Here is an 18,421-nt window from a genome sequence, read left to right on the forward strand (position 1 = left end):
GGGAAGGAAGTTACCAGTTTTCTTGCTCTGAAATTAGCTTCATTCACCCCCATTATCACCACTGTCATGCTTCATTTCATGCTTCTTCCTCAGAGGCACAGTCCCTAGCACTGCAGGGACACAGCCTTTGGTATGACAAATGGTAGGAGTGCATGGGAAAGCGAAGGGAATGGAGGGGGGAGGGGGCGTCATCCAGAATGTTGAGGAACCATAATGTCCTGAGTAGGTTCCCCCACCTCAGGGCAGCCAGCCTGCCCAGCTAGGCATAAGGCAGTACAAAGAGCCAGCAGCAGCATTGTCCACGGTGATCAGCCAACGAAGGTGGAGGTAGGGGTGAAAGGCTCTGGGGCCGGGCAGAGAGAGGAAACTATGACCGTAAAAGACCTACCTTGTTCGCTCATCATGAGATGTGAAAGGCCTTGAGGAAGAGACAGAGAAGAGAAGAAAAGAGATAGGAGGGGAGGGGAAGGGGAGAAAAAAAGACAAAGTTATGATCCCAACTCTTCACACCATCCCCAAATTAGCATTGGGAAGATTACATACTTGAATAAAATGAGAATTAAGAATAGCATCACACACACATACACATGCACACACATGCACACACATGCTGGGCTTGGCCAAGTTTCCAGCTTCCGCATTAACTCTTGCTTTCCCAGATTACTAGACCCTGAATGGGACTATGATCCCCACAAAAAGTCACATTTCAGGTAGGAACAGATCTCGGATCCATAGGAAAGAACGTTATCCTTAGATCTCTAGTTACCTTTGCCTAACATGAAGTCCAGAGAGCCCCACATTTCTACCTACTTCTCCAACTGGGCTGTCCTCAATCTCAACACTTACCTTGGATTGTTTCCCAACTGGTACCTATTCCCTCCCTAAGACAGAATTTCAGAGTACCGAGCATATGAAACCACCTAAACTGAGGGCAGGTATACCTATATTCACATAAATAAAAAAAATCAACTCTGTGTTATTATGGAAGTCAAGCAAGAAGAATATTAAGAGAGAGCTCGTGACTTCCAGGTGAATACAGGCCTTGATAAAGCTATGAAAGTGAAAGACTGTTAGCTAGTTGCTCAGATATTTATTTTGCATTACTGTTGTTATTTTTACTACTGCTGTTATTTTTCCTCAGATCCAGATAATCCAGAAAAATGTTTATCCAAAAAGAAGTCCAGGAAGAAAAAGGGATTAATAAAAGGAAAATCTCTAAAGAATACAATTTTTTCAATGTTTTCGGAGATTAATACAGACTTAGAAAAGTAATCAGATGGAAAATGCCGTCCACTTCCAGAGAGAGAACTATGGAAATTGGATGTAGATTGAAGCATAATATTTTCACCTCTTTTTCTGTTTGTTTGTTTCTTTCTTTCTTTCTCATGTTTTTTTTTTTTCCCCTTTTGGTCTGATTTTTCTTGTAAAACATGACAAATATGAAAATATGTTTAAAATATGTGTATATATATGTATACTATAATATATATGTATATGTGTATATGTGTAATATATATTAGATTGCTTGATGTTGTGGGGAAGGGGGAGATAAGAGAAAGAGGGAGAAAAAATTGGAACACAAGGCCTTACAAAGGTAAATGTTGAAAATTATTTCTATGTATTTGAAAAAATAAAATACTATTGATAAAAAAAAGAAAAATTATCAGAAGCAAAATATCAGTCAAATGACTGCTTTCATAAGACTCTTTCATAAGAAAGGACCATTAATGCTATATAGCATGTTATAGTAAATTGGTTTAAATAAAATGCTCATAGGTAAAGGAAGTTTCTCACAAAGAAAATCATCTCCATTTCAAAAAACATTGGTGGGTGGAGAGGCAGTGTAGTATACTGTCCACACTGATTCCAATGATTAGGAAATCAGGAAGATCAAAGCTGAAGTCCTGCTTCTGATGCATACTCACTGTGTGACCATAAGTTTACTATTCATATAGCCTCTTAGTGACCCTCCTACATTCTCTAGAACTATAATAAATTACAGGACAATGGCTGAGTTAAACTCCATATTAGGAGTTTCTTTCAACCATTAAAATAATACATTCCAACCAAAAATTATTTTGGACACATTATAGCAAATACTTGAACACAAATATGCCTCAAAATAAGGAAGGAATGAAAGCAGTAACCTACCAAGATGATAGATGATAATGATGTTTCTAAAAAAGAAAGGAATTTCAAACTTGCTTCAGAGAAGCCTCCTCTGAAGCATGGCCCAAACTCAAGTCTTTTGAACCATTCTAAGATTCCTAACACTAACCCAGCATCCAATTTCCCAGTCAAGAATAAGATTTCACAAGTAGCTTGTAAAAAAGCACAAGAGAGATTCAAGGACCAGTGAACAGAAGAATGTGGGTGAAGCAGATGGCTCAGTTAAGGAAAGAGATAGAAAATAAACCTGAAAAGGTACAACTGGAAATATAAAAGAGGACCTCAACTGCTAAGAGAAGGAAGGAAGATTTTTATCCTGTGAATAATGGGGAGACATTGAAGGTCCTTGAGCAACTAAGTGAAAGTATAAAATTGTGATTTTAATATTAGACTTATGAATGTGGGCAAAATGAAATAATATAAAGTATGAAAAAAAAAAGACTAGTTGAAAAGCAACTATAATAGTCTATTTTTCCATCAAAGGTAGAACCAACAGACCAGTCAGAACAGAGATGGGACTAAGGAAGCCAGGGCATATCAGTCTCCATCTAAGGTGAAAGAAGTATCAAAAGTTTAAAGCTTGGAAAACATCTTTAGATAATCAGCAAATTTGAAGGTTAAGGAAAAGCTTGCCCAAGTTTTGGCCAGTAGATTTATGAGTAATTGATCCAGAGATGATTGAACTAAAGGATCAACTGAAGGTCCTGTCAAGATTCCAAACTCCCATATGCTGTATTATAGGCTCCAATGAGCTATAAATGGCACCCTAATCAGTCAATTCCATGGTGATAGAACTCAAAACAAATTAATATAAAGTTGTAAACCAAGAAAAAGAAAATCAAGGAAAAAGAAGCTAAGAAGAATAGGTATATATTCTATAACTGATATTAAAAATCTAAATTAAAATTACAAGAACCTTTCAAGCTGCGAACTAATTGTCTAGTCTCCTGATGCACTTAACTTTATTGTATGTCAGAGAAAACCCCCCTTTTGAATTAATTAACAAGTTGGTATGGCATTAAGACATAATGAGAAAAAAAAGGCAACTAAAAGAACAAGAGTAAGAGAGCTACAAGATGTGAGTTAATACATGCTACCTCTGAAACTTTGGGTAATTTGCTTAATTTCTCTGGGCCTCAGTTTCATCATGTATAAATGGGCAGTTGGGCTAGGTTCTGATACCCTTTCTCATTCTAGATCTGTGAACCTATGTAAAAGATTGGTGACAATGAATAAAATTCTTTGTTTTCCCTTCAAAAAAGTTTTAAAGTTTAACAAACCTTCAAAAAATGAGGGGCAATTATGGAAATTTAAAATCCAAAGGAGGCACCATGATGTCCAGACCTACTTTCTGTAACAATTACGACACTACAATATGGTATCACTTTAACAAGGTAAGAGACCAAAACTGTGAAGATGATACCTTTTGATGCTCTCAAAAACATATCATTAATTCCCACCAGCAGCATTCCTCAATACATAAGATTAGACCTACTTTGACCATAACCAGAATTTCCACTTTAGAAGAGTTATGGAAGGAACTCTAATGCCTTTTTGGTGGAGATGTGAATTGGTTCAACCACTGAAAAACAATTTCAAATTATGTTAAGAAGATGGTCAAAATGTTTGAACCAGAGATTGCACTATTGAGCAGATACCTCAGAGAGTTTAATGACAAAAAGAAAGGTCCCATATATGCCAAAATACTTAGGAGCATATGTATGTAGTAGCAAAGAGCTGAAAACAAGTAGATGTACACCAAGTGGTGGTACATATTATGGGAGTGAATTTGAGAGAGGTTATTTGTAAGTATTGTGCTATAAGAAATGAGGAATACATCTGATGGAAGTGGATTTCTATGACAAAGAGACTTAACTGAGCTTCAATGGATAAATGATGGACAGAAACAGCTACAGCCAAAGAAGGAACACTGGGAAATGAATGTGAACTATTTGCATTTTTGATTTTCTTCCCGAGTTATCTTTACCTTCTGAATCCAATTCTCCCTGTGCAGCGGGAGAACTGTTCGGTTTTGCAAATATGTATTGTATCTAGGATATACTGCAACATATTTAACATATATAGGACTGCTTGCCATCTTGGGGGGGGGTGGAGGGAGGGAGGGGAAAAAACGAAACATAAGCGAGTGCAAGGGATAATGTTGTAAAAAAATTATCCTGGCATGGATTCTGTCAATACAAAGTTATTATTAAATAAAATAAAATTTAAATTAAAAAAAAAAAAGAAATGAGGAATACAGGGAAGCATAGGAAGATATATTAATTGATACAAAGTGAAGTAAGCAGAAGAAGGAAAATAAGTGTATAAAAGACTACAAAAATAGAAAAGAAATTATAATAATAATAAAACAACAAAAAAAGCAATGCTATGGAATTTTATGACCAAGTTTGACACCAAATGAAGAAGTGAGTTATTACAGATATAGAGCTCTGCATCTAATGTCAGAATTCTTGATGTAATAACTACTTTTGCTGAATTTTTAAAAATTATTTTTTGCAAGTCTTCTTAGAAAGGGAATAGAGAACACAGAAAATGTAGATGATACAAAATCTATCAATAAAAATTTATCTTAAATACAGAGGAGACTGCTCCCCCCACCCTGAACTATGAAGTAGGGATATCAAATGACTTTATTAAAGTCACATAAGTAATACATGATAAAGACAAGATTTGAATTCAGGTCCTCTGATCCCCAAAGTCAGTACTCATTCCACTAGACCATAATTAAATGGAAATAAAAAATCTAGAGCATTCTTTTAAATGACAGAGCATTGGGGAAGGACCAAGAAATGTGTGAACACATCGGAAGAAGTTTACAAGAACAATCAATAGAACCTGTGATCTACGAGGTCTTGGAAAAGAATATAAGAGCTAAGTGGGACTCCTCAAGGTAATACATAAAGACACTGAGCAGAAGAACCAAAAGATCCAGTGAAATTCTGGGAGGGAGTTGGGAAGAAAAGCTAATAGTTTCCATTTTTTGAATCCCCTTCTCTCTTACAATATACAGAACTAGAGACAAGAACATTCAAACAAATAAAGACATGTTTTCTTCATAAGAGACTGAAAAACATTTAATTGTTTATACCTCATTTGATGCAGAGGAAGTGGTTGGGCAAAGGAAGATTGAGAGTTGACTAATCTTGGGTGACTGGAAGAATAATAATAAGTTTGTGTAATACTTTAGATTTTAAACATACTTTCCTCACAGAAATCTTGTGAGATAGGTGGTACCATGAACAAAAATAGAGAAGTATTGGTGGTGGGAGAGAATTGTTTTCAAGAGGAAAATAACGAGTACAGTTTTAGCCTGTTGAGTTTGAGCTAACAGTGAGACATCAATATAAAATGTTCAAAAGGGGGGAAGAGATGCAGAGATGTAGCTTGAAGCCAAGAATGAATATTTGCATTTGAGAGATATTTCCCTATAATCAAAATAGAGAAGTCCATCCATTTTTTCTTTTAGAGACTCTATCAAGAATTGAAAATCCTTTGGGAAGAGATGCAGTATCTTAAGTCAGCAACTTCAAAGGAGTAAAGATATAAAAGAAAAGACGAAGAGGGAAGTTTGAACTTTGAAGATATTCACATTTGGGGGAACAAGGAAGAGAAGCCACTAGAGAAGTCAATGAAATCATGGAGTTAGGAGAACAAAGATATTGAATATTTGAGACATGTGAAGATTTAAGGATGTGAAGAATCCAGATTTAGGAAGAGGCAGAAAAAGGGAATCAAGGCACACAAAAAAGGGAATAGGAAGATAATAAAAGAGCAACTCTTTCCTTGAATGTGTTTTAGAAGAGAAAAAGATATAGAAAGTAAATTCATATATGATGGTCTAAATGTTTCAATAGGCAGATGAGTCCTTGGTCAAAAATAAAAGAAGACATGATCATCATTTTAAGAGTAAAAAAATTGAATAGTAATAGATCAGTATGAAAAAATACTCAAATCAAGATATATAAAAGAATATTTTATCACTCTTAAAAAGTGAGGAAAGCTTGCAAGCAATATGAAATGGAGATTGTTTCATATAAAATCTTCTTTTGGTGACTTGCTATGTATGTGGAAATCCTTTTATTTTTAGATGATTAGGTTCAAAATTTTAAAAGAAAATAATTTTTAAAAGAAAAAGTAAGAAAAACATATTTGTTATGTATTCATATTGAATCTGTTGTTGAGGAGAAGTCAAAGAGACTCCCAGTTAGGCATAGTGCTAAAAAAAGAGGAAGAATGCTTGTCCATTGGCTGACTTTTAGAAGAGAGTCAAAATTTATTCTAGAGATCTCAACATTGGCTTCTATACCTCAGTGGTGTTCAGAGGTATACAGAGTGCAACTTGGAGCTATTACTTAAAGTTCCAAATCTGCATATTATTTCCTGATGCTAAAGACAGACAAGAAAGAATGTGGGGAAGTTAGTATAGTACAGTAGGAAAAGCAGTGTATTTGGAGTCAGGGAACCTAATTCAAATCAGTCTCTGAAACTTCCAAACCATGGGATGTCATTTCACTTTTCTGGGTCCCAATTACTCATCTCAAAAATAATGTTGGGCTAGATGATCTCTAACATCTATTCTGGTTCTAAACCTATAATCCCATAAAAAATCAAGGGACCAAAATCCAATAAAAGGGTGGATTCCTCTGAGGAAAGATCATGCTATCTCAATTCTTATTGTTTATTGTTGATCAGTCATTTTAATCATGTCCAACTCTCTATGACCCCATTTGGGGTTTTCTTGACAAAGATACTGGAGTAATTTGTAATTTCCTTCTCCAGCTGATTTTACAGATAAGGAAACTGAGGCACATAGGGTGAAGTAATGCCCACAGCTGCACAGCTAATGCCTGAGAGCAGATCTAAACTCAAGTCTCCTGACTCTAGATCCAACACTATCCATTGGTCCACTTAGCTGTCCTTAGCTGAATTCTAGCATCAAAATAGAGACCTGAGTATAGTTCTCAAAACTGTATTGATTATGACCGAGGTCTATTCATTCTTACTGGCTAGAAGGCATTGGTGATGTTTCCCTCCTACTCAAGGCCATTAAAAAAGGACAAGAGACTTCTCCTATCTAAAAGGTATACTTTGACATTTGATGCAAGCAATGTCTGGAGGCCATTAATTCCTGACAAAATCATAAAATAATTGAACATTGGAGATCATCTAAGATTAAACCTCTCCTTTTACAGATGTAAAAATAAAGGTTCTGAGGAGAGTATTGCCCCAAGTCACAGAGGAAGAATTGTCAAGCCTTCTAATTCCCAATCTCACTTTCTCTGTTGCATGCTGTTTCATACGAGCTCTACTTTCTACTCCATATATACCCTTCCCTCAGTTCCTTCCCTACTGTCAACTTATCCTATAAAAGCTCCTATAAGGTAGGTGTAAGAAGGGGGGAAAAACAAAGAGAAAACAACCTGAAGGGACATAATAACAGCATTCCAACTTGAAAATTGCCTGAGAATTGACTGCAAATCATATGCAAATCTCATGCAAAATATAGTTATAGTCCTCCTAACTATGTCATACACTGACTGATGCCCTTAGGGAAAATTCCCCATTGAGGTCACTGCTTTCACGGATTGGGGAGATCATACTTAAATAGCCATGAAAGTAAAACCAAAATGTCCTTGTCTGTGTTATCGAAGCTACAATGACCATATCTTGAGAACAACTGTACATGAGAATAAAAACCATTACTGAACTGGGCAGAAGATGCAGTGTTCAAGAACAGGGTTTTTGGGCCAGAGTTTCCTCATTCAACTTACATTTCAAACACTTCAAATTCATTTAGTTCCTGTCTTCCCTATAGTTAAATTGAGTCAAGAATTTCAGGGAAGGAGAGAGCAAGTTGCTTATGGAAAATAATGGTTTCACACATATAGCAAAGAAGAAAAAAAAATTCCTACCAAGAATCTTGTCTCACTAAATCTCAGGCTAACTTTTTTTTCCTCCAGTGAAAAACCCACATATACCATTTCACTTTGCAACTTGAAGTAGGGAAATTAAATGTCACTAATTACACAATGGTGCCAAGTAGCAACGCTGAATACTTATTAAGCAACAAGGATTTTTTTAAATGGGTAAATTATTTGAAATCAAAATGAAATGCAAACATCTGTCTGGTTTTTTTTAGGAGTTATTAAAAACATGGAGAAATGAGAGAGGGAATAGTGGTCAAAGAAAGGTAGATTGTAATTAATAACTTTTAGGAAGCAATAATAAACTCAAAAAAGAAAGAAGAAATGTATGATTATTTAGCTGTTATAAGAATGTGGAAATTAAGACAATTTGGTATAAATAGGATTCAAATTTTATTCTAAGTACGTTATCAACTGGCAGGGAGACACAATTTAACAACAGTTAAGCTTTTTTTTTCTTTTTCTTTGAGTTCTGATAGAGAGGCAACATTATGTGTTGAAATGGCATTAATTTGAAGTTAAGTCAACTGGGTTCAGATCTTAACCCATTATGTCCTAGGACAAATCATTTAATTTCTTTGGCTTCAGTTTTCTCATACATAAAATGAGGGGGGTTGATGACTTGATGATCTCTAAGTTACTTTCCATTATTCTATGGAAGTTTTAGTGGATTGCATGTTTAGTACAAGTCAACAATATCATGTGACAGCATTAATAATAATCATCCTAATGCAATCTGTATTAACAGAAGTAAATGCTCACATAAAAAGAGTTAGTCCCATTGGATTTTTTTAAAAGATAAAGTCTGTTGAACTATTTGCATCCAAAAAAGAGAACTGTGGAGACTGAATGTGGATCACAATATAGTATTGTCATCTTTTTTGTTGTTGTTTGCTTGCCTTTTTTCTTTTTTTATCTGATTTTTCTTGTGAAGTATGATAAATGTGGAAATATATGTAAAAGAACTTCACATGATTAATATATACTGGATTACCTGCTATCTACAGGAAGGGTAAGGGGAAAGGATGGCAAAAATTTTGGAATACAAGGTTTTGCAAGGGTAAATGTTGAAAACTATCTTTGCATGTATTTTTAAAATTAAAAGTTATTGTTAAAATTTTTAAAAAATTAATTCTATGAGAAAAAAAGATAAAGTCTCTCTCTCTCTCTCTCTCTCTTTCTCTCTCTCTCTCTCTCATATTCTTGTCCAGTCTGGAAGTGACCATCTTGAGTGACATTAGGAGCTTTGGCCTTATCCATTTCTGACTTGGACCTGTTTACCTCTCCTTAAGTAGCCTAAGGGTCCTGCCCCACCACCTGCTCTGAGAGGCTTATCATTTTAATGCTGAAGTTAGTGTATACACCCCATCAACTTATCCCACTGCACCTCAGAATTTCTCAGTCTCTCTAGTAAGAGGCATAACAGGCATGTGTCACCATGCCAGCTAGATTCTTTACATTCTGTCCAGTCAGAGAGCATCAAAAATTGTGTCCAGTAAAAAAAAAAAAAAATCACAATTCAGAAAGAAAAAAGAAGAAAATAAATTTTTAAAAAGGTATTAAAACCTCTGGACACCTATCCAGAGGAGAGCAAGCAACATGGTAAAAGGACTCAGCAATACACAGGATGAGGATCAGGTAAAGAAACTCAGAAGGTTTAATCTGAAAAAGACTTGAAGTGAACATCCCTCCAGGATTCAGATATGAAAAAAGCTACATGTGCAAGAGGGATAACACTTGTTCTCCTTGAACTCAGAGAAAAGTCCTAGGAACAATGGGGAGAAATTATAGAGATAGGGATACTAGATGATGCAGTGAATAGAGCACTGCCCTAAAGTGGAAAGGACTGAATTCAAATTCAACCTCAGACACTTAAACTTGCTGGGTGACCATACACAAGTCACTTAACCTGATTGCCACCCCCCCCATTTTATTTTTTACAGAGATTCAGATTTCTGCTCTGTAACACTAACTATTCAAGCTGCCTTAAAATGGAATGATCAGATTCATGAGGCAAATTGTTCCAGAGTAGAAAGAGTTTTTATCTGCAAGATAGGAACAAGAATGCAGGGTTGTCAAAGGGGAAAAAACATTTTGTGAATTGTAAAGTACTATATAAGGTAAGTGAAACAGAAAAGTTCTGTCCTAGTTCCACATACCTATATGACCTTAGGCAAGTCACTCTCTGAGCCTGAATTTCTTTCTTTACAAAATTAGGAGGCTGGGTTAAATGGTCCCTGGGGTCCCCTTTGTTTGAATCCTGACTGCCTCATGATGCGTGGCAATATTGTAATTATCAGTTTATGCTTCATTACCTTTCAGCTATTTGGAATTGAAATGGGGGAGCAAAATAACATATGGGTCCTTTTCTCCCTCCTCCAGCCTTACTTCATCTCCCACAAAGACATGGATTGAGAGTATGACTGTTTCTAATAGGACCAGACCTTCTCGATTCCAGACATATTTGCCATTTACAAAAGAGCAACATAGAATGTGCAAATTATAAATCTATCTTCATCCCTCAAGGTAACTAAGAAACAGACTATGGAAATTAGCAGGAAGGAAATATGACCTTACTAAATTAGGAATATTGGCAAATACAGGGAAGATGCACACAGGGCTGCTGAGGGATAATGGGAAAGAAAAATTCTGGATTTGAAATCAGAGAATTAGTTTCAAATTCTAATTCTGCTACTTATTCTCTGCATGATATTAAGCAATTGGTTTATCTTTTGATGGTGCAGGTTCCCTCCTATATAAAAAATAAGGGGATTCCTCCTTTGGTCCTTTTTAGCTCTAAATCTATAATACTAATGGTGAGTCCTAGATTTGTATTCAGAGAACCTGAATTCAAATCATGTTTTTGACACTTACCAGTTATCTAGCCTTGGGAAAATTATTTAACTTCTCTAGGTTTCATCTTCATTTGTAAAGTAAGAGTGTGACACTACATAAACTCTTATAAATATCTTCTAGTTCTAAATCTATTCTGTCAATCTGTCTGTTTTTCTGTCTGTTTCTGGAAGTCTGGATAGACTTGAGAACAGAAGAAGAATTAGAATTAGAAGAATTTGTGTTCACAATATTTTCAGGAAAGTTTTCATGTCTATTTCTTTAGCATTATTGTTAAGGATCCTATCGAATACGAAAGATGCTTTTCAGATGATGAAATTAAAGCCATTTATAGTTATATGGGAAAATGTTCTAAAATACTATTAATTAGAAAAATACAAATGAAAACAACTCTGAGGTACTACCTCATTCCTCTCAGGTTGGCTAAGATATCAGAAAAAGATAATGATAAATGTTGGAGGGGATATGAGAAAATTGGGGCACTGATACATTGTTGGTGGAGTTAGGAAATGATCCAACCATTTGGAGAGCAATCTGGAACTCTGCCCAAAGGGTTATAAAACTGTACATAACCTTTGATCCAGCAGTGCCATTACTGTATCTCAAAGAAATCAAAAAGAAGGGAAAAGGACCCAATGTGCAAAAATATTTGTAGCAGCTTTTCTTGTAGTAGAAAAGAATTGGAAAAGGAGTGAATGCCCATCAATTGAGGAATGGCTGAACAAGTTGTGGTACATGAAGATAATGGAATATTAATGTTCTATTAACATAATGACAAACAAGGGGCAGCTAAGTGGTGCAGTGGATAGAGCATCAGCCCCAAAATCAGGAGGACCTGAGTTCAAATTTGACCTCAGACATTTAACACTTCTTGGCTGTGTGACCCTGGGTAAGTCACTTACCCCCAATTGCCTCACAAAGAAAAAAAAAAAAAAAAAGACAAACAAGCTGATTTTAGAAAGGCCTGGAAAGAGTTATATGAACTGATACTGAGCAAAACAAATAGAATCAGAAATACATCATATGTAATAACAGCTAGAATGTGCAATGATCAACTATGAAAGTCTTTGTTCTTTTCAGTAGTTCAATGATCTAAAGCAATCCCAATAGACTTTGGACAGGAAATGTCCTTTGCATCCAGAAAGAGAATTATGGAGATGGAATGTAAATCAACACATGCTATGTTCACTTCTTTTTTTCTGTTTTTTTTTCCCTCTCTTCCATGATTTTTCCCTTTTGTTGATTTTTCTCTCCCAACATGATTCATAAAGCAATGTATATTAAAAATAAATAAACTTACTACAATAAAAAAAAATGAGAGACTCACTTTACAGAAGCTATTCTAGAAGGATTTAATTAGAGAGGTTTATTAAGATGTGTAGGTACTATGCAAAATGCTTTATAAATGTTATTTTATTTAATCTTTACAGCAACTCTGAGGGATAGGTGATATTATTATCCCATTTTACAGTCTTGAGGTCAAATTTGAATTCCTCTTCCTGACTGCAGGGCTAGCACTCTATCTACTGTTCTACCTAACTGCCTAAATGTTTGTACCAAAACCAAATTTAACTAAAAAGTCATATGTTTATAGGACATCATCAAATATCTTTCCTCATTTTTTTCCCCAAAATGGTCTCTGCTTATTGAGTGGAGTTTACAATCACTTGGAAACATCTCAGAACTTCTGAACAAAAATGGGGTTTAGAGCAATATCCATAACACCTTTGGAATTCTAATTTCCTATTGACTCTGGCTCCCTTAAATGAAAATTGAGTAAGCTCCCTCAGTATTTCCTACCAGATTCCCTTTTCTATAGGGAGACATGAAGAGAATCTAAAGATGGCCCAGTCTAGGGTTCCACATCAGGCATATATGGTCTTACTTCCTTAAAGCCAGCCAGAGCTGTCATGTAACCAGTAAAGTAGCTATTCACTCATACTTTGTAGATCAAGAACATATACAGTAGCTGAGGGGCTCTTTCCAACCCCAAATGGGTGATTGGCTAGAAGTTGAGCATAGTTAGTTTAGCTTAGGGCCTCCTTGCAATCCAATTATACACAACTGTAAATTCTCCCTCCCCTCCTTCTTGCCTAGTCTCTCTAGAACTGTGCCCCAGTGAGGAAAATAATTTTTTGGGGGGAGGGCAGAGGGAGAAGTGGGGGAAAAAAACCATATTTTTAGGATAACCTTGAATTCATCCTATATCCTCAAGTTTAAGTGGTGATTCCCCATGGAAGCAGAAGAAAGAGGGAAACAGAAGGTACTTTCTGCCATCAATAGCATTCGAGTTGGGTGTGGAGGAAGAGGAAAAAGGCATCCATGCTTCCAGAGCTAAAAACTACAGGCTACCATTCATTCATTGAAACAAAGATGTTATCTTCCTCTTCTCTGCCACTTAGTTTCTCTGTTGTGTTAGGCAAATCTTTTAACTTCTGTGATCCTCAGTTTCCTGAGTAAAACTCAGTAAAAGGAGTTGGACCCCCAAATAGTCTTTCCACATAAATGACCATACAATCTCATCAACTTTCCAGTAGCTCTTTCCCCCAGGATTTTACTCTATGTTACATAAATCCAGTGGGGATGGAAGGATAAAGATGGCCTTGGGATTCAGTAAAGACAAATCCATTATGGCAGTCATGAAGGTTTAATTATGGAAGAGAAAAAGAATGGAAGAAACATTCAGAATGTGGAACTGAAGAGCAGTGTGTCTAAGAGCCCACAACTTGGATAGGGCGAGGAAAAGTGTATTTATAAGCAATATCGATAGATAAAAATGGATTACTTTTTCTCTGCTGCTCAATACCCAGCTTCCAAAGAATAAAGTATGCAGTACACAGTGCCCAGCATAAAAGTTGAGGAACTTTTTTTTTATTAATTTTTTTTATTAAATTCTACTTTGATAGCTTCAATGGGATCCAGAGATCCTGGGGAAAGAAAAATAAAAATATAGATCTAAAGATGGAAGAGAACTCAGAAGACATCTAGTCTAATCCCCTTCATTTTCCAGATGAGCAAAGGGTACATAGATTAAAGACTTGTCCAGAGTCACAAATGTGGATAGAATCCATTGGATCCAATAAAAGATGATTCCCTCCCCCACTGCCCTGCTGGGACTCTAAATGGCTTACTGGCTAACTAGTACCCTCCATGAGGATAGTCTCATTTTTTTTTTTTTTTAGCAGACACTATTCTATCTCAGATATGCTTCCAAATGATTGATAGTCTCTTTTTTACTTAATTACACGTAAGGGCATTGGGAGATCCAAGAATCATAAATTGAGGAGCTAAAAAAGACCCAGAAGATTATCTATCTAATCTAGTCTTCCTTTGCTTACAGATGAGATGCCCGAGGCCTAAAGAGATGAAGAGAAAAAAAACAAACAAACAAACAACAGTATTCAGACCACATCCTCTGACTCCATATTCATTGCTCATTTAAGAACCAGAAGGGAATTCTTAGATTGAGGTTGTGGGGTCTTCACAACTTAAAGAAGAGAATGGGAAACTGGGCCAGGATAAAGAGTGGTACTTTGAAGAAAGGAGGTATGAGAAAAGACACTAAACAAAAACAACTTCAATTCTTTACAGCAATAGTAACCTTTCTGGTGTTCCCAGTCAGAAGTTCCTTCTCCCTCCCTCCCTTACTTTCCTGACAATACTGAGGTGGACTCAGAGCAGAAGTACTATTTCCTCATCAGGCCTCTGAATAACTAGGGCACTTCAACAAGGTCACAGTTATTCATTTAAATTCAAACTCTAATCAGCAGCCAAGGCCTGAGTTATTATCCCTTCTGAAGAGAAAGGCTGTCACTAGAACACTATAAACAGCCCCACCTAGATAGAGGTAGGATGGGGGAAGGGATAACAGGGAGGCGGGCAGGAACCAAGTCTCAGGTCCACAGATAGGGTAATATTCAGCTATTCCTCCTCCTCTATCCCCTCCTTCCAGCCCTGCGCAAGCAAACTGTCAGCAATTCTTCACATGGAGTCCAAGACTGCCATCCCTATTTTCCTCCCACACCCTTCCTCAAGCGCCATCATCTCAATTTAGCTGATTCTGTCACCTTGGTCTCTGGTCCAAACAGCTTAGGAGCAAAAGGACTGGTGGGATGAAAGAGTGGGAAGGGTGTCTCCAAAACAGGCAACTCATAGGAATACCAATTTAGAATTGGAAGAAACCTTAGACGTCACCTACTTATGGCATCATAGATTCAAAACTGGAAAAAGCAAATTGACTTGCCAAGAGTCACTTAAATAAATGGAGTCCCTGGGTCCAATGGTCCTTGGACCAAACCACCATTTCATGAAAAGCCTCAGCCCTTTCTTTCATTCTCAAATTTGACTCCCTCTCTGGACTTCTTTCTCCACTTTTTTAAATCCTAGTTTTTCATCCTTCCTCCTCCTTGCCATTCTCCAGCTCTTCTTTAAGTGCTGTCTTCTCCCCTTAGAAAAGCCCTTGAGAATAAGTATTGTCCAGTTTACTTGTATTTATGTCTTCAGTGCTTAGCAGAATGCTTTGCACAAGGTAAATGCTTTATAAACACTCTATTCCCTTCCTCTCCCAACCCACCCTCGCCCCATTGCCTAGGGTCACAAGATAATAGATGGCAGAGCTGGAATTTGAATTCAGGTCTTTTGATTCCAAATTTAGCATTCTTTTCATTGTACTAGCTATCTAAACCCCCATTTTAGAGATGAGAGAACTTAGACCAAAATGGATTGTGCAATTTGTCCAAGGTTATACAGATACTAAATAGCATAATCAAGATTTAAACCCAGGTCCCTCCAATTCCAAATCCTTTCTATTGTTTTTACTGTCTTGGTTATAGCTGACTAAGAACGGCCCCACAGGAACTGGCATTTAAAAATTCACTTGCACTCAGTATGAGACCCACAAAGTTCATAACAAGCACAACATCACTTTACTAGCTTCTAAATCTGTTTTCAAAAGGGAAGAAGAGTATGGACATAGCCAAGCCAAAAAAATAAAAATTAAAAAAAAAAAAGCACTTTCTTCCGCCTCTGAGATGAGGATACTGAAGGAAAGACTTCCACATTGACAGATGTCTTTCAGCCCCAAGCAATGTTTGTTCTTAAGGCCAAAGTCCTGCTGTCCAGGGGTATTTTACAGTAGTATTCCTTATACCCCTCCACTCAGCAGGCAAAATTAATCAATTAATCAATTGGCCCTTTATAGTCCTCCAGCTGCCCATGGATAAAGAATTATATTAGTTTATAAAAATCTCTTACTTGTATTCCTGGGGGGTTAGGGAAGAGGGGGAATGGAGAATTACTAAAATTAAAGCTAAAGCATCTCTCTACAGGAGCCCCACTGACTGGATCCAGATTGCCTGGCAAGGAATACAGAAAGAAAGAGATTGTGGAGTCACCTCATCCAAGGCCAGACTTGCTCAGATTCTGGAGTGAATGAATCAGAAGCTACTGCCACGAAGGCAAAGCCATCCAGGGTTTTATGTACAGAAGCCAGAGTTGAGAAAGTTTAAAGAAAAGGTGTTAGAGGGCAATAAATGTTGGCTACAAAACAGGTGACTTTAAACCTCAGTTGCAAAACTACTGGGGTATCCCCTAAGTAAAAACAGATGCAGCGCTTCCATATCATTGGAGAGGAAAACTACAAAATGCCATGTTCTGACTGTGGTCACACTACACCACTGTTGTAACCAAGCCATTCTGAATTCATTCTTTTCTAGAAATGTCTAATACAGGAAAAATGTAGGCAGGGGGATTCAACTAAACCATATGTCTCTTCCTTCGGTGAAAATAAAAGTAAAATTGAACTAAAGAAGAGAAATTAAGAAATAAAATAAGAGTGCATTTCGTGAAGAAAACATTCTATTAACCAGAGTGTACCTGAGAACTGATGTACTATGTTTTGGTGTATTTGCCCCATTAGTGAAACCCAATCCAACAAGCATCTATTAAGCACTTACCATGTGCAAGGCATCGTCCTGGGCACTAGGAATACCAAGACAAAACAAAAATAGAGACCCTATCTTCAAACAGCTTATTTAAATAGAATCACTAAAGAATACAACATGTAAACAAGTAATCCAATGAATAGATAAATAAATGAATGAATAAGTGAATGTGTGTGTGTGTATATATATATATACACACATATGGATAAAAGGAGAGGAAGGAAGATAGGAGAGAATATGAGAGCAGGGAAGAGAGAATAGAAGAGGGGAGGAGAGGAGACGGGGCAATAGGAGAGAAAGGAAAGAAGGGATAAGATTAGGGAAGGGATAAGAAAAGAGAAGAGAAAAGAAGAAAGGAGAAAATAAAATGGAGGAGGGAAAGAGGAAAAGAGAGAAGGGGAAGAAAGGGAGAGAAAAGGAGGGGAGAGGAGAGGAGGAAAGGAGAGGGAAAAGAAAAAGATGGGAAGGAAGACAAGGGGAGAGGAAAGAAAGAGAGGTGGAGGGAAAGGAGGAAGGGAAGAGAGAAGGGAAGAGAGGAAAATAGAGAAGACGACAGTAGCAACCATGGAATATTTGTTGTTCCTTGAAGAAATCTATGGAAAGGGGCAGATGAGAAGGGATTGTATTCCAGGCACAGGGAACAGCTTGTACAAAAATTCAGAAATGGTTCAGTATCAAGTACAGTGAACATCAAGTCAATCAGTTTGAACTAGAACATAGATTACATGAGATAATTTAAAATAAACTTGGAAAGGTAGGCTATAGCCAAAGTCTAAATGTCAGTCTGAGGAGTTCCTGTTTTATTCTAAAAGGAATAAAAAAAAAATATCAGAGGCATTTTTGAGCACAAAAGTGGCATTATTTTAAATGCTTTGGGATGATTATTTTGGCAGTTGAATAGAGTTTAGATTTAAGAGAAAGGAGGCTAGAAGCCAGGAGTTCAATTGCGAGGTTGTTGCAATAACACAGACAGAAGTTGATGAAGTCCTGAACTGGTGTGAGCTCTGTATGTGGAGAGAAGGGGACCCATAGGAGAGATGTGGGAGAAGTCTGGCATCTTATTGAAATTAGGTCAGATGAAAGAGATGTAACCTGAGTGACTGAAAGGATGGTGATATCTCAACAGAAGATAAGAAGTTTAAAGGAAAGATGAGTTTAGAAGGGAAAAAAAAAAAAAAAAAAAAAAAAAAACAAGTTCTGTTTTATTGCATTTGAGAGGCCAACAGGATGTCCAGGTAGTTATCCAGGTCTTAAAAGTTTTTTATATGAAACTCTAATTGAACCAATGGGAGTCAATGAGAACACCTAAGAAGACTTAGACAGAGAAAAGGACTTAGGATACAACTTGGGGGCAGACCCACAACTAGGAGTCAGCCAGCACATAGACAATTTAATTGTCTTTAAAATTAGCAAAATTTCAGATACTCAATTATGATTATATGAAGAAAAGTCAATCAATACAGTAACTTTTCCTCTTCCATAGGCATTATTCACCCACATACATTTCTACGC

General features: G+C 36.7%; 1 protein-coding gene across 25 annotated transcripts in view; it reads right to left on the reverse strand.

Moving 5' to 3' along the window:
• The window catches only part of NRXN3 (neurexin 3), a 2,067,316-nt gene that overhangs the window by 1,908,205 nt on the left and 140,690 nt on the right, over positions 1-18,421 (reverse strand). For all 25 annotated transcript variants that reach the window (XR_007950618.1, XR_007950617.1, XR_007950616.1 and 22 more), the window contains exon 4: positions 389-418. Coding sequence is in view for 22 of the 25 variants with exons in the window: in XM_051977495.1 (XP_051833455.1) it covers positions 389-418 (30 nt within the window). In the remaining 3 variants the exon portion in view is untranslated. The remainder of the gene's footprint in view (positions 1-388; positions 419-18,421) is intronic.

This window comes from Antechinus flavipes, chromosome 2 (assembly GCF_016432865.1).
Source record: "Antechinus flavipes isolate AdamAnt ecotype Samford, QLD, Australia chromosome 2, AdamAnt_v2, whole genome shotgun sequence".
Classification (NCBI taxonomy): domain Eukaryota; kingdom Metazoa; phylum Chordata; class Mammalia; order Dasyuromorphia; family Dasyuridae; genus Antechinus; species Antechinus flavipes.